Source organism: Rhinolophus ferrumequinum, chromosome 7, assembly GCF_004115265.2.
Source record: "Rhinolophus ferrumequinum isolate MPI-CBG mRhiFer1 chromosome 7, mRhiFer1_v1.p, whole genome shotgun sequence".
NCBI lineage: Eukaryota > Metazoa > Chordata > Mammalia > Chiroptera > Rhinolophidae > Rhinolophus > Rhinolophus ferrumequinum.
The window spans coordinates 94,113,836-94,131,362 of NC_046290.1; the positions used below are offsets into that span (position 1 = coordinate 94,113,836).

At 34.9% G+C, this 17,527-nt stretch overlaps 1 protein-coding gene across 11 annotated transcripts in view; it reads left to right on the top strand.

Moving 5' to 3' along the window:
• GTF2I (general transcription factor IIi) overlaps nt 1–17,527 on the top strand; it is a 94,054-nt gene that overhangs the window by 22,726 nt on the left and 53,801 nt on the right. For all 11 annotated transcript variants that reach the window (XM_033111040.1, XM_033111037.1, XM_033111039.1 and 8 more), the window contains exons 3-9: nt 2,882–3,020; nt 5,063–5,197; nt 6,223–6,406; nt 6,572–6,600; nt 8,880–8,934; nt 9,430–9,473; nt 16,129–16,206. In XM_033111040.1, coding sequence (XP_032966931.1) covers nt 2,882–3,020; nt 5,063–5,197; nt 6,223–6,406; nt 6,572–6,600; nt 8,880–8,934; nt 9,430–9,473; nt 16,129–16,206 — 664 coding nt within the window. The remainder of the gene's footprint in view (nt 1–2,881; nt 3,021–5,062; nt 5,198–6,222; nt 6,407–6,571; nt 6,601–8,879; nt 8,935–9,429; nt 9,474–16,128; nt 16,207–17,527) is intronic.

Sequence of the window (17,527 nt, forward strand, 5' to 3'; positions counted from 1 at the left end):
TCAAATTTTAAAACCATGTTTCAAAATATTCTTAACTTACTTAAAAGTTTAACATTTTAACATTTAATTTAATTTAACATTTAATTTTACATTTAATTTCAGCTTTTTCCCTACCAATATTTCGGCAATCCCTTGTTTTGCAAGCATTCACTCTGAATTTATGTGTAATATTTGAAGTTTTTCAGAATGAGCTGGTATATTATAGTGTGGTGCTGGTATTTTATTGTATCTCTACAAAGAACAGTACCAGAATTTTGGGCCACAAGAGTATGGTGACTATTTTATATCTATATTTTATTGTGCTATGCATTCACAGTTGTCCTTACTCTGCCACCTTTTGCTAAATAGATAAGGTGTTAGCTCTTCATTTTTAAAAGACATATCATACGTAATTACAGCGAAATATTAAATATTCTTTGGCTGTAGTTTTTTGTATTTCTGTGATGGTAGTAATACAATTTGCTTATATTTTTATGGATATGTAGCTGGAAATTAGTATTTGAGCTCATAGATTTAAAAAGCATCAGACTTAGGTATATTTTGACACAATGAAATTATTCTAAGTAGGAGGAAGCTATGTGTTTTCTGTGTTGTGTTGACTAGTATTAGATAGTGTTTAACCTCACAGGTCTCAGTATGACATAGTTTGCAGATTCTTTTTTGTTTTTCCAGTAGGGCAATTCTTTCTTTTTTTCTACTATTTAAGAATTTAAAAAAATTATCTCCTTAAAAAATTTTAGAATGGTTAGTGACTATTTACTGTCTTGTTTTCTGAATGTCACTCATTTCTGCATCATGATCATAAAACCAGTCAAAATTTGTGGCTAAAACTTAAATGATAATTTAGAGATTAAATCCTACTCTGTTGATAATTAAAATACGGTTTTTTTTACTACTGATCTCTACATAAAATAACATGTGGTCACATAGGACCTGTTCTCTTCCTTAGAATGTCTCTATAGTTTTATCACCTTGGCAGTCACTTTATTATTCTCAGCTTTTATTTGCTCCTCACCAGCAGGAGTAAGAGTAGTTCTCCTCAGGCTCCTAGTTGTATATTACGAAGTATAATTACAGGTGTGTAGGTCGCTTCATCCTTCCTTTGGCCCAGAGATTTCTTTGATCTAATCCTTGGACAGTCCCTGAATCTTGCTTTGAGTTTCATAGATACTGCCTTTGGTGACAGGGTTGTCCAACTAAGGGAGTGGATGGTGCCCCAAGATTGCACTCTCATTTATCACAAGGTTAGTAAATGTAATTTTACAGGTGAGCAGCCACTGCATCTCATATAAATGCAGTATAACAGAAGTATATATACAACAGCATGATGGCTCACCTCTAGGTCAGAAGTTCTCTGTTATGGTTCAAAAGATTTCTAATCATTGCACTAGGTATAATGTTATTTATTCAAGATAACGTTTTAAAACAATGTTATGCAAGTAATTTCCATTTAAGAGATTAGAAAGTAGTTATTGTACAAATAAAAAACAAATGGAGGAAAGCTGTAGTTTTCAACAAATGGTACTGTGAGAAAATAGACTATTATGCAAAAAAAAATTTTCAAGTGTTTATCATGTACCAAGTTAAATTCTAGATGAGTAAAACTAAAATGTTATGTTAAGACAAATTTAAAAACTAGGAAAAATATATAATTGTATGTTTAATTCTATAAGTAGCTTTTCTATGCCTAAAATCAATGTGGTATTTTTATGCATCAGTGGGGAAACGCAACTAAACAGTAGAAAAATAAGCAAAGGATATGCTGATTTACAGAAAAATTTCTCAGGTACGATATTCTTTCCTTTTAATAACAATCAATGGATTATTGAGTATACTAGGCACCCTTTTAAAATGTTTCTGGAAAAGTTGCACAATAACATTTGTTAGGATATCATGAGTTATGTCTTCTAGAAGTGCAGCTGGGAGTGTGAGCTGATAGAGCCCTCTTTAGAAAACAATTTGCAGTAGGTTTTGAAAACCTTTAAAGTATTTACTTTCATAGTCAAAATTTTTTTTGATTCTTGTTTCACGTTCCTGACTTTTCTGAGAAAGTCATTCAAGGGACACAAAAAAATTTTGTTCCCAGATTATTTCAGTGTTATTTTTAGGAGTGATAATTGGAATCACCAACATTTTCAATAAGATCAGCGTGAAATGAATTATTGTATATCCATAAAATGGAATCTTACATACTCTTCGGATTTCAAAGAATACTTAATCTCAGAAATATACTTAAAGTCTACTCACCTGAGTGTGATTCCTGCTGTGTATGTGCATGGAGATATTTCTGGAGGTAGAATTATATAATGGTTGTTGTGCGGTGGCTTCCAGACCCCACGTTAGGATTGGTGGCACTGATCGTCCCAGCTGCTGTGTGTGTTAGAGGCACCCTCGCCCAGGGTCTCTCCCTCTCCTTGGGGAGGGCTGTTCCAGCTCAGAGCTCTCCTTCTGCACCTGCATCAGCTTTCAGCTCCCCGGAACTCTGCTGTTCACTTCTTCCTTGGCTGAATCCCGCGCCCCTCACACCCCACAGGTGTTATTGAGAGGACTCTCCAGTAAGCGCATGTGGAAATCTGAGTCTGTTTCTTGGGAATTTGACCTATAACAGATTACAAGGGATCTCTGCCTTTTTTCCTTATAAATTCTGTTTCCTTCTGTTTAAAATCAAGGTTAACACCATTTAGAAAGAGAGGTACCTTAAAAAAATGGGGGCTTTTTTTGTCTATGACAACTTAAATCCGGAAAATAGAAACTTTATCCATTTCCAGGTTATGTATTAAGACAGTTTAAGTGATAAGATTTTTTTATTCAGCCAGCAAGCAAAAATGGTGCTTTTAAATTACATCTGTATATCACATAAGGTTTGCTGTTTGTATTTCAGTGTAAAGAACTGGCCAAGTCCAAGGCAGAAGTGGCCTGCATCGCAGTGTATGAAACAGACGTGTTTGTTGTCGGAACTGAGAGAGGACGTGCTTTTGTCAACACCAGAAAGGATTTTCAGAAAGATTTCGTGAAATACTGTAAGTATTGTATTGTTATCTTTTGTATTTTATAAATATTAAATCTAAATATTTATGCTTAACATGTATTTTATTCTAAAGCAGAATGAAATTTATACTAAAAAATACTTTCTGAAATGTCCATGGAGACATTCAAAGTGCTCAAAAGAATCACTGACATGGTAATATGTAAGAGTAAATACTGAAGAATTTAAGAAAATGGTAAATGTTTATTGTGCTCTGCTTCGTGCCTCGCATTACTCTGGATTGGTGAAACACATTAGAGAAGATAGAGAAATTTTGAACTGATTAAAAGTTCTTATTCAGATAAGCAGTTCTTTTCTTGATAGATGTTAGATGTGTTGAAAACAAGCCGTTCTTTGTGCAGTACATTTTTGTAAGCATGATGCAAAATTAAGTAGGTCTCTCCGACTCCCTCAGTGGAGTCAACTTGTCAGAACCTTAGTGAGTTTTGGGGTCCTCCAATCTATTGTAGGGTGTTAACACTATGGCCTTCCACAGTCTGACAGTTTCGTATCTATGTTTAACCCGACACTGTCAGTAGGTTTCATAGTAACTTGGTGATACAGCATATTCTTAAACATGGACAGAGAACAAAAAAGGGGATAGTGATAGGCATATAATAGAATAGTCTTTAAGATCCAAGCTTAAATTTCCATTATCATGTTGGATCCAATTCATGATAAATAGAGCAGATCATGGGTAAGTAAAAATAGATTTCTTAATTCATTAATTTCAATTCTCAATTGTATTTTTAGTCCTTTTTAAAAATCATATCTTCTCTTCTCCATTGTTTGCCTTCCTTCCCACCGAGCTGTGATCTTTTAAACTTCATGGTAATAATCTATTAAAATTTTTTCCTCATTTCTTATCATTTTGAGAATTTTTAAGGCTTTGAGAATGTTTGTATTTAAATTTATGCTGATAATGTTGCTTTATATTTTTATCAGCTGCCATCTGTCTGTCTCATGAATACTATAATCTCCCGCTGGCATCTGTGTTTATATTCTTGTTCCCTGTATCACCGTGCTATGGTTCTCCAGTGGTTAGAACTAAGCATTAGGGGATTGTCCTCAGTTGCAAATTGTAGTTCCTGCCTGTTAATAGTCATACTTTCTTTCTATTGCCAGTAATTTGATGTCATGGAAAATAATCTTTGGATAGAACCCTTTTTTTAATTTTTTTGAGAGAAGTAATCCTTTATTTTCCTGTTTCACAAATTAAGCTGGCTGTGCTGGTTGTTTGGATAGAATTCTTAAGTAACTAATATTTCTATAAATTATTTTGTAGATAGGGATCAATAGTGGTCTTCTGAAGCCTAATCAATAGGTTTGTAAGTCAGTTTTAGAAATTTTGGGGGAGAATTATAAGCTCTTTTGTAGGGTTTAGAAAAGCACTATCCAATAGAAATAATGTGAATCACTCATATAATTTAAAATTTTCTAATTATGAAATTGACAAAAAGTAAGGGGAAAGAAGTAAAATTCATTTTAGTGCTTATATTTTAACTTGATATGTCTAAAATATTCAACAAGTAATCAATATAAAAAATTATTAATGGGGTATTTTGCATATTTTTTTGGTACTAAGTCTTCAAAACCCAGTGTATATTGCAGACTTACAAGACATCTTAATTTGGACTGTTGCATTTCAAGTGCTCAGTGGCCATAGGTATCTAGTGGCTATTGTGTCAGACTTTGGTAGCCTAGAATATTTTTTGTGGTGACAATCTTCCTATATTTAAGTTTGTAGCTGATAAATTACTCTTAAGGAAATTTTTCTTTTTAAACTACTAGTAGCTAATTTGTAGGCTTTTTAGTTATAGCTACACTTATTTCAGAGATGATCATCTGCTCTTGTCATTTTCATTCAAGTCATTTATATCTTTTAGGTTTTTCTATTTAAAATTCCCTCTCTTCCTTTTCCTTTCTATTTTTATATAACACACCATAAATGTTAAAATATAGGGAAAAATATTCTTACTAAAAGCCAGGTACTAAGATAATGGATGCAGGGTTTTCATATCATTAATTATTTTATAGGTGTTGAAGAAGAAGAAAAGGCTGCAGAGATGCATAAAATGAAATCTACAACCCAGGCGAATCGGATGAGTGTAGATGCTGTAGAGATTGAAACACTCAGAAAAACAGTTGAGGACTATTTCTGCTTTTGCTATGGTAGGTTATACACTTGAATTTTCCAAAAGACATGAAATTGAGTTTTCCAAAGGGTAGATTTAATATATAACACACTCTCACAAATTGAATGCACTAATTTCCAAATAGTGGGTTTAACGTTAGGAAAAATCTTACTATTTCCAGTTTGAAGGAACCCAGAAACAGATATAGATATTAGTGCTGTTTTTTGTTGTTGTTTTTTTAAAAAGCAGTTTTAGAGTCACAGCAAATTTAAGAGGAAGGTACCGAGGTTTCTCGTGGAACATGTACCTCCCTACATGCATAGCCCTTCACTGTCAGAATTCCTCACCACAGGGGGCTAGGGGGATATCCCCCCTATCCATCGCCATGTCATAATCACTCAAAGAAAGGTGTTTATTTTTGATATGTGCGCCAATTCCCCGAAAAACTACATTTTGTGAATCCAATTAGTGGTAAACACAGGGCGGGAGGGTACAGGTCATGCTGTGAGGTTGGAGGTGAAATTCACCTCTGGGGAATGAGGTTTATAGCAGGTGCGGGCTCACTGCGTGGGACTCACCGACAGGCCGACAGCGTACCGACATTTGTGAATGTAGGTTTTGTTTATCTAATAAGTTTTTATGAGAGTATTAACCAAAAATTGCCTGATATTTTATGATAACAGTTGGATTTGTCAGGCTTCCATGTACTGAGGCTGAATAGTATATGAGAAGATCGTGTTATACCGGCTGGGGCCATTGTGAAGAAAGAGAATAGTGCAAGAAATCACCCATTGTTCCTTTCCTTTCTGTAGGTTTTATTTTATATAAATATCTTACATCCTTTCCATTTGGGCCCTTTAGATCCATTTCAGGTTTAGAACTTCTGCTAATATGGGAGAAGGGACCTATAGTATTTCAGATTAGTTTTGAAATCAGATATTACAGGAAAGCATGAATACCGTTCATTGAGCCATGATAAACTGATGATGGTTTAGTTTTTTAACCTTAACCATTTAGTGATGTTTATCTTCTTTCCACCTCACCCCTGTCCTTCACCCCCAGGGAAAGCTTTAGGCAAATCAACAGTGGTGCCTGTTCCATACGAGAAGATGCTGCGAGACCAGTCAGCTGTGGTAGTGCAGGGGCTTCCAGAAGGAGTTGCCTTTAAACACCCAGAGAACTATGATCTTACAACTCTGAAATGGATTTTGGAGAACAAAGCAGGGATTTCATTCATCATTAAGAGGTAAAGTACTTTCTCCCTTGCCCATCAATAGTTTATTCATATAAAGTTGAATATTTAGCTTATTTTTAAAATTCATGCTTATTGTAGAAGTCACTTAAATGTATGCTTTATAGTAATTTTGTTTTGTGTACTCATGTATAGTTTTTTTGTTTTGTTTTAATGCAGACCTTTCCTAGAGCCAAAGAAGCACCTAGGTAAGTGATTGCTTTGCTTACGTGATAGCTGGATAGGTTCCTAAACCTGTTTTGCCAAATTTAATACATTTTAATGATTTCTCTTTTACTTTCTTTGAGAATATGATGTAAGACTCTTTGGAGTGGGGGTATTGTGATGTTTATATAAACCAATGAAAATCATTGAGCTGAAAAAGTAGAGACTTCTTTTTTTTTAAAGATTTTTTTTTTTTTTAATTGGAGAAGGGGAACAGGACTTTATTGTGGAACAGTGTGTATTTCCAAGATTTTTTTTCCAAGTCAAGTTGTTGTCCTTTCAATCTTAGTTGTGGAGGCGCAGCTCAGATCTAGGTCCAGTTGCTGCTGTTAGTTGCAGGGGGCGCAGCCCACCATCTCTTGCGGGAGTCAAACCGGCAACCTTGTGGTTGAGAGGATGTGCTCCAACCAACTGAGCCATTCGGGAGCTCAGCGGCAGCTCAGCGGCAGCTCAGCTCAAGGTGCCTTGTTCAATCTTAGTTGCAGGGGACGGAGCCCACCATCTGTTGCAGTCTGAATGATTCTTATTTCTTAATCCTGTTGGTAAGGCTAGGACATGCAATACAATATTGAATAGAAGTGGGGATGGCAGACGTAGCCTTGTTCTCAACATTAGCTTGAAGGCATTCAGGCTTTTACCATTATGATGTTAGCTGTTGGGTTTTTGTATATGTTCTTTTTAAGACTGAGAAAGAAAAGATTCTTTGTCATGTTTAAGTTAAAATTCAGACTTTTTCGTGATCAGTATCTTTTTCCCCTGAAGTTTTCTAGATTAGCTTTTGTCTGCCATTTGTATTTTGTGAAGTCTTTTATTCTAGAAACTTGTTTTGAAACAGTGAGGCCTGATCGTTAATTAATGAATATTTCCATAAGGTATTTATAATGAGTGGTTTGTATGATGCAGTTTCTTTGTCATATTATTGTCAAAGTAATTGAAATGTTCTGATTTTAATGGGATTATTTAAAAAAAAATTTAACAGCTTTATTGAGATATAATTTACATACAGTAAGCTACACATATTTAAAATGTACGATTTGATAAGTTTTGACACATGCATACCCTGAAAACCATTACAATCAAAATAGTGAACACATCTTTCACCCGCAAGTTTCCTTACACCCCTTAGCAATTCTTTCCTCTGTTCTTTTCTGTCTTTGTCCCCAGGTAACTACTGATCTTGTTGTCACTGTAGATACATTTATATTTTCTAGATTTTTTTTTTTATATAAATAGTCATTTAGTATGTACTTTTTTTGTTTGATTTCTTCTTTTGAGACTTATGTTGTTTAATGTGTCTGTAGTTCATTGTTTTTTTTCTTTTCTGAGTAGTATTCCATTGTACAAATAGACTACAATTTGTTTACTCATTCACCTGTCCATGAAAATTTGTGTTTTTGTTTCTTGGCTATTATAAAGAAAACGGTATGAATATTTGAGTGCAAGTCTTTCACCTGTCCATGAAAATTTGTGTTTTTGTTTCTCGGCTATTATAAAGAAAACGGTATGAATATTTGAGTGCAAGTCTTCATGTGGGCATATATTTTCATTTCTCTTCAGTAAATAACCTAAAGTTGGAATGGTTAGATCATATGGTAGTTATATATTTAACTTTTTAAGAAACTGCCAAACTGGTTTTTTACATGAGTGTTCCATTCCCACTAGCAGTGTATGATAGTTGTGCTACATCTTCAGCAGCATTTGGTGGGGTCAGTCGTTTTCTTTTTTCCATTCTTTTTTTTTTTCATACATAAAATTCACAGTGTTGACGTGGACAATTCAGTGGGTTTTAGTATATTTACGAGATGTACAACTGTCACTACTTCTAATTCCAGAACATTTCCATCACCCTAAAAAGAAACCTTATACCTATTAGCAGTCACTGCTTTCCAGTTCTTTAGAGCCAAGTCTACTCTAATAGAAATCTTTGTCATCATTTATACATCAGTAGAGTCTTACTCGACATTACTAGAGTAATAGTATATTGTGGTATTTGTTTCACTGATAAAAATAAGAGCTTTTTCATTAAAGGAAGGGTGCTGGTGAGTAAGGGGATGAGAACTATTAGATGATTGTCGTCCCGAGTTATCTTCCTTACAAGGGAGAACAAAGGACGCTTTTATAAACTAATGCAATACTCATTCTAGTATGACCCAAGCTATGAATTCCCTCTCTCCCAATCCATTCTATATTTAGGGCCTTTGGGAATATTCATCATATTTGAAGTGTTGGAAGAACTAAGTCTAATTTTTTTTTTTGTTCGTAGGTGGTCGTGTGGTGGTAACAGATGCTGAAAGGTCACTGCTATCTCCGGGTGGAAGGTAAAACATATTTCATTAGTACTAAGAAACTTCCACACCTCACCACATTTAAGTTTTTAGATGATTGAGGTGTTAGAATATTAGAAAGGCCAGTGTCACACATCTTGAAGTTTAATATGCAGTGGAATTGTTTGGGGATCCTGTGAAATTGCAGACTTACTAGTTCTGAATGGTAGTAGTTCCTGGTGAAATTGATGTGATTATCTGATGGTCACATTGTAGATAGGAAGACTTTGTTATAAAGTGGAATTAGAAAGTTAATATGCTACTTTATATTATTTTGTTACACTTTTCTTAAAAAAGGTTTGATTGGAATGAAAGTAGGAAATTCAATTGACAAGTTACTTATGCAAGAAATAAATGTGTCAATTTTAAACTTGAGCCAGTTTTGCATGCAGCTTGGTCAGGTAGATGGTTTTGTCCTGAGACCCAGTGCGTTTGAATAGCGGCCCTCTCCACTGCATCGCCATCATCAGCATTTCCTTGTCCTTTCAGTTGTGGCCCTGTCAAAGTGAAAACTGAACCCACAGAAGAGTCTGGTACGTACTAGTGCTTTTAGAATTAATTACGAAATTTAAATAACGAGGCCTTAATGTAGGTTATATTTTGACTAATTACTTATTATATTATTTTGATGAGAAGTGGACAGATTTATGCCAGTGGGTGACGTTATTTGTTAATGCTGTTATATTGTACAAAACCAAAAAAATAATTTGTTTGATAAATGGTAGCTAGAAGTATGTTGCTAATTGCACATTTCTAGACAAAATGTAATAGCCTTTTCCCAGTTATACAGGAATAATAGTGTAAAATGTCAGCTAGTTCTACAGGGCTTTTTACAAAAATCAATATAATACCTTCTTACTCTCCTTCTCCCATTACACTCCCATTTTCTACTCTCCAAGAAAACTTTTTAGTCTAAGCTTTTTTTGCTATATAATTCCTTATTTGTAAATGTTATGTTTATTTTATACTGTTATTTCTTAGAGATTTTTTTGGATAGTTTTATCGAGATATAATTTATATGCTACAGAATTTACCTGTCTTAAGTGTATAACTCAGTGATGCTTTTAGTAAGTATACAGGGTTTTGCAGAGGTCACGTCACCACAGTCTGATTTTAGAACATTTCCATCACCCCAGGTAGAAGCCTGGTTCCCCCTTTGCACTCACTCCCTGTATCCACCACTGAGTCGGCTTGTATAGACATTTAATACAAGTCGAATCATACAGTACATGATGTTTTGCATTTTCTTCTTTCACTCAGCATCGTGTTTTGAGGTCCATCTTCTAAAAAACTTGCAGCGTGTCTAAGTTCATAGTGGAATGTTTTCCATTGTGCGGATATACTACCTTTTCTTTATTCACTGTTTGGTAGACATCTAAGTTGTTCCCACTTTTTGGTTGTTTTGAATACCACTTTTGTGAGCACTGACATATGTGTCTGTGTGGAAATGTCTTTGTTTCTCTTGGGTAGACACCAAGGAGTGAACTACTACTTTTATGGTAACTGTGCTTACCTTTTAGCTACTGCCGTACTGTTTTCCCATGTGGCTGCAACATTTTAATGTTCTTAGCAGCAGTGTATGAGGGTTTCAGTTTCCCCCTGTCTTGGCCAGCACTTGTTATTGTCTGTCTTTTTTGATTACAGCTTTTCTAGTGCGTGTCTCTTTCTCTCTTTGCTTTTAAATAGACATTTTATTTTAAGAGCAGTTTTAGTCAACAAAAGTGGACAGAAAGAACAGAGTGTTCCCATATATCGTCTACCCCTTCATATGCACAGCCTCGCCTGCTACGAACATCCGACAGTCTGTTCAAACGGATGAGCCAACCTTGACACGTGGTCACCCAAAGTCTGTAGATTACATTAGGATTCAGTCTTGTACATTCTGTGGGTTTTGACAAATCTATCCACTATTATATAGTATCACACAGAGTGGTTTCACTGTCCTAAAAATTCTCTGTGCTCTGCCTGTTCATCTCTCTCCCCTCACACCTGGCCACCACCGATGTTTTCATTGTCTCCATCGTTTTGTCTTTTCTAGAGTGTCATATAGTTGTGGTTTTAATTGCTTTTTCCTAACAATGTCGAACATCGTTTTTTGTGCTCATAAAACATTTACATATCATCTTTGATGAAATATCTATTTAAATCTTTTGCCCATTTTTTAATTGGGTTGTTTTCTTGCCTTTTTTTGGAGTTGTGGATGAGTTCTTTATATAGTCTGGGTACAAGTCTTTTATCAGAACTAAGTTTTTGTAAAATATATTTTTCTAGTCTGTGGCATGTTTTTCTCATTTTCTTAATGGTGTCCTTTGAAGGCTAACAAAGTTTTAAATTTTGATGCAATCTAATTTTCCAAGTGTTGTGTTTTTCCCCCCATCTCTTGTGTTTTTAGTTTACGTTAGAAAAGCTTTGCCCACCTAAAGTCATAAAGATTTTACACATATGTTTTCTCCTTGAGTTTAATAGTTTTAGCTCTTATGCTTAGGTCTAAGATCCATTTTGAGTTAATTTTTGTGCATGTTGTGAAGGGTCAAAGTTCACCATTTTGCAGGTGATATACTATTGTCCCAGCACCATTTTTTGAAAAGATATCCTTTCTCCTTGGATTGCCTTAGCACCTTTGTCAAAAATCAATTGACCAAGTTTACTTCTGCACTTTCGTTTCTATTCCCTTGAACTCTAATGCCAATTTTAATACCATACCACACTGTATTTCATGTAGTTTTAAGGTTTGGTTTTATTTGTTGCCTATTAACATATGGAAAATGATTATATTATTTTATACTTGCTTGTTTGTTTTCTTGCCATGTTCCATTTCTAGGGCACAAGTGTTTTAGCTTATTTAAGGAGCATACAGCTCTTACTGACTTAATTACAATTTTGTTATAATTTTTTATTACGCTGATTTCTATGATGCACCTTTATCTTTTAAAAATAACATAATTTTAAAAGATTATTGTATTATTATTAGGAATATACAGAGGGTACTAAAAAAAACGTATACACATTTTAAAAAAGGAAAAAAAGCTGTATTAAAATTGTAATACTCAATATATACTGATAACAAAAGATGAATGCAAATCATGTGTGTACATTTTTTTGGCACCCCTGATATTTTATAATTAGCCTTAGTGATTGGCAAAGGAAAATGGATATTTACAGTATTTTCTTAGTAAAGGAATACATAAACCACATAACCTGAGCATAGACTATAGGTGGGGTCCAAAAATTTCAGTTGTGTAAAACGCAGCTTCATTCTATAAAATAATGACATCTCCAGTTTGCCCTATTGCAGAGGATGGGAGTCAATTGATAGTTGTGTTCCATCTGAATGCTCACTATTGCAGAGCCTGTCATTGTGGGCTTTTACTGTGCCCTCAAAGTAGTTAAAAATTTGTCTTATGCAGTGAATTTGAGATTTAGGATTCATCTAGGAATACAAGGATGATTTTATAGAAAATCTTTTTAATTTACTTCTGTTTTTTTAATTTGGGAATATTAGGGAACAGTGTGTTTCTCGAGGGCCCATGAGCTCCAAGTCGTTGTCCTTCAATCTAGTTGTGGAGGGTGCAGCTCAGCGCCAAGTCCAGTTTCCGTTTTCAATCTTTAGGTTCAAGGGGCACAGCCCACCATCCCATGCGGGAATTGAACCGGCAACCTTGTTGTGGAGAGCTCTCACTCTAACCAACTGAGCCATCCGGCTGCCCCTCTGGAAGCTCAGCTACAGCTGTTGTCGTCAATCTAGTTGTGGAGGGTGCAGCTCACTGGCCCATGTGGGAATCAAACCAGCAACCCTGCTGTTCAGAGCCCGCGCTCTAACCATCTGAGCCATCTGGCCGCCCTTTAATTCACTTTCTTATGTTATTGACCTAATTAGAAATAATATGTCTTCTGGGTAGATGATGAAAAGGCAGCAGAAATCCTTAACATAATTGGTTGAAATATATAATTGTAAATGCCAACCCATCATTCTGTTTAATAGTGAACTGCTAGAAGCTCTCCTCATAAGAAAAAGAAGCACATTTTTACCAGTTTTTACCAGTGTTCTAGATGTACAAACCAGTACAGATATGAGGTATTAGTAATTAGAAAATAGAGGGCACCATTAACTTTTACAGGTGATATGGTTATGTACATAGAACACCAAAGAGAATCAACTACACTGCCACTGAAAACAAAATATAATCTGATTTTGACTTCAAGTGTTAAACATTCCAGATATAATGAAAGTTTAGATTAAAAGCACTTGAAAAAATTTAATAATCCTTTGAATGCTTTCTAAGCAATAAATTTGACTAAAGAAAAATCTAAAAATTTAGTATGGCAAAAATCAGCCAAAATGTGTCAAGGGCATGTAAGATGGAATGGCTATTGGTAAGGCAAATTACAAAGTTTTATTTGACTAATAAAGAGCTAATCCAAAATGTAAATGACCAAAGATTCAAGAAACAACAGAAAATGCTGTCTAGTTAAAGATACGAAGATAAAATCCAAGAAAGATAAGTTTTGTACCCAGCAGATGGGCAAACATTAAATTCTGCCCATCCCCATGCTCAGTAAAGGGTATGGAGAAACAGCAGCTGTAGAAATTCTTGCTGTGTGTATAAATTGTTACCTTATAGGTGATACTTTGACATTTTTTAAATCATTTTAAGATATACATGTTATTTGAACCACCACTGCCTTGCAAAAATGGCAACTAACATACAACTTCATCAGGGGAATTCTGCGTTGCCAGTAAACATGGTAAGATGAGATAGGTTATAATACTATTCGTAAGACAGTTTCCTAGTTAGTTGGAGAGCTACATGTGAAAGAGACGAATAGTATTGTAAAATTTTTGTTTAGAAATGTTACATTTTGAAATTATTGCAAGCTACTAAAAACCTGCAGTGTAGTGTGAGGAACCTTTTCTGTATCATATGATAATAAGTTGGCAATAGGATGCCCTGTCACTTTTTTTTTTTTTTAAAGATTTTGTTGGGGAAGGGGAACAGGACTTTATTGGGGAACAGTGTGTACTTCCAGGACTTTCTTCCAAGTCAAGTTGTTGTCCTTTCAATCTTAGTTGTGAAGGGCGCAGCTCAGCTCCAGGTCCAGTTGCCATTGCTAGTTGTAGGGGCACAGCCCACCAACCCTTGGGGGAGTCGAACCGGCAATCTTGTGGTTGAGAGGATGCACTCCAACCAACCGAGCCATCCGGGAGCTCAGCAGCTGCTCAAGGTGCCGTGTTCAATCTTAGTTGCAGGCGGCGGAGCCCACCATCCCTTGTGGGAGTCGAGGAATTGAACTGGCAACCTTGTGGTTGAGAGCCCACTGGCCCATGTGGGAATCGAACTGGCAGCCTTCGGAATTAGGAGCATGGAGCTCTAACCACCTGAGCCACTGGGCTGGCCCTATTTTTTTTTTTTAATTAAAGTTTATTGGGGTGACAATTGTTAGTCAAGTTACATAGGTTTCAGGTATACAATTCTGTAATACATCATCTACGTATCACATTGTGTGTTCACCACCCAGAGTCAGTTCTCCTTCCATCACCATATATTTGGTCCCTTTCACTCTCATCTACTACTCTCCTTCCCCCTTGCCCTCTGGCAACCCCTGTCATTCTTTTAACTACTTCAGTGTGATTCTTTTTTTTTTTTTTAAATAAATTTTATTGGGGAATATTGGGGAACAGTGTGTTGTTCCAGGGCCCATCAGCTCCAAGTCATTGTCCTTCAATCCAGTTCTGGAGGGCGCAGCTCAGCTCAAAGTCCATTCGCCGTTTTCAGTCTTAGTTGTAGGGGGCGGAGCCCACCATCCCTTGTGGGAGTCGAGGAATTGAACCGGCAACCTTGTTGTTGAGAGCTCGTGCTCTAACAAACTGAGCCATCCGGCCGCCCCATTTTTGTTTTTCAAGAATGAATAACAATAGGAATTTTTTATTCTTTAAAGTAATCACTTATCTTAAGAAAATGTAACACCTTAACTGTATTTACTTAAAAATATAAATACTTTAATTATTTTCTGTGGATTTTTGACACATTTTGGAGAATAAACTTGAAATCAAGGCAGTGAAAAGGTTAAGTTCATCATAGGACTGGTATGATTGTGGTTGAAGATTTTAGTCTGAAATGTGTAGACACCCATTTGTTGTTCATTTCTTAAACTTGTCTGAGAGTATTATCTACTCCTGCAATCATATGATGAAATCAGCATCTTATTTTTGAGAGACCCTGCTATCTAATGCATTAGATTGCCCAGCAAGGGATATTTATGTTTGAACAATATATGGGAAATATATCTTTAATAAAAATTTATTAAAGAATTTAAGAATCTTTTTTCCCTAAAACTTTTAATTGAAGCATAATGCAAAGTACATAAAGTATAATTATATAGCTCAATAAATAAAATGTATACATACCTCTGTAACGTTTCACATCGACACCGTACATTAATAACACCCCAAAGAGGCCCTCTCCTGTCCCACTCTCGTTAGTCTTTTCCCAAAGTCAACCACTTGATTAAGCATTTTGTTAACCAGAGGTTTATGCATTTTATTTTATTTTTTTTCAGCTTTATTGAGGTATAATTGACATTACTTGTGTTTTAATAACAGATTTCTTTTCCCTAATTTTGACCTTCCTATATGTGGAATTGTACAACATGCTCTCTTTTATATCTGGCCACAAAGGTCTACTTCAAATTGTCTATCCTAACTGTGGGCAAAGGATTATGTAGAAAAGTGTGCTTGTACCCTTGTTAACACAGGAATTTTTTAGGAAAAAAATCAATGTATCATTATTAAAATGGGTGAAAATTATACCATCTGGAATAATTGAGTTATTACTCTGGAATATTGAGGTATTAAAACAGGTTTACATGTGATTTTCAGTGGTTGCTAAAAGTATTTTTGATATTAAGTGAATAGAGTTTGACTAATATTCTCCAATTCCAAAGATAAGAACTTGTCAGAGAAAAAAATTAGCAAGAAATAATCCCAGAATATTACTAGTGGTTAAAACTTTGTCTAGGTTGGATTTTAGGTGGTTTTTGCCACTTGGCTACCTAGTGTATTTTTGTCCTTTCATCATCTTTAAAATACATATGCATTACGCTACATTATTAGAAGGGCAGAAGGGATTTCCCTGCACCATTTAACTGAAGGCCCTGAAGTATAATTAATCATTTTATTTGCTTTTACAGGTATTTCCTTGGAAATGGCAGCTGTGACAGTAAAGGAAGAATCAGAAGATCCTGATTACTATCAATATAACATTCAAGGTAATACTAATAATACAATTTTTCTTTCCAAAAATTATTCGTGGTTAAAATTAATCAATTGCCTGAGTTCCTTAAATACTTTTTACTGATAGTTGCTTGAACAATGTATACTTATATGTGTGTGTATGCTTATAATTTATCACTAGAATAAAATAGATTTGAAAAATGGGGCAATACAATAAACTCAATTACAGGGGAAATATAAAATAGCCATTTATACATATATATATATTTGGTTTTTAAAATACAGCCATTAACATTCTTAAAAGGACAAGCAAAAGTGGCACACAGAATTTTAATTCCAGTTTCTTGTATTACTTGCAAGGCATGAGAGGTCTTCTGCACTTTAAATAGCTCTATTCATGCAGCCATAACTGTTCAAATATAATTATCTTAAAAACTTATAAAAGGTAAGACATTGATAAAATTTAGCTATTATTTTTTATTTTACATATCTTTTTGATGAGGAGGAAGAAATTAGGTTATAATTTCACAATGCATTTTGCCTTTTATGCATCCAATGGGTTAGTTTAGAAGAATGTTTTCTATATTTAATAGTAAGTTCAATTTTTATAGATGCATAAAGTACATTAAAACATTTAAGTAATAAAATCTGATTTTTTATGTATATGCTTATAAAACCATCTTTGCTGCCGTGAAGATAATGAAATGTCCATAACGTCCAAGTTTCCTTGTGTCCCTTTGTCATTCACTGTCCTCCCCAGCCAACTACTGATCTATTTTCTATCATTTTAGATTAGTTTCCTTTTTTTAAAATTTATATAAATGGAATCATAATAAAGTATGTACTGTTCTCTTGGGGTGGGGTGCTGTGAGTTGCTTCATTACACATAATTGTTTTGAAATTCATTCATAGTGTTGCATACAAACATCAATATGTAATTCCATTTTATTGCTGAGTATTACTCCATTCTATGGCTGTACTACAATTTGTTTATCTCCTTGTCTATTGATGGACATTTTGGTTGTTTCCAGTTTGGGACTATTAAAAAATGAAGCTGCTGTCAACTTTTGTGTATAAACTTTTGTGTGGAAATATACCTTCATTTCTTTTGAGTAGATTCGTAGAAATGGAATAGCTGGGACATATGGTAGGTATTTAACTTTTTAAGAAACTGCCAAACTGTTTTGCACAGTGCTTGTACTGTTTTACATTTCCTTCACCAGTGTTCCATAGTTCTAGCTGCTCCCCAGCCTCGTCAACACTTGTATGGTCAGTCTTGTTCTTTTTAGCTACTTTTAGTCTGATGATACCTCATTTTGGCTTTAATATGCGTTTGCCTAATAGGTTTAGTTCATT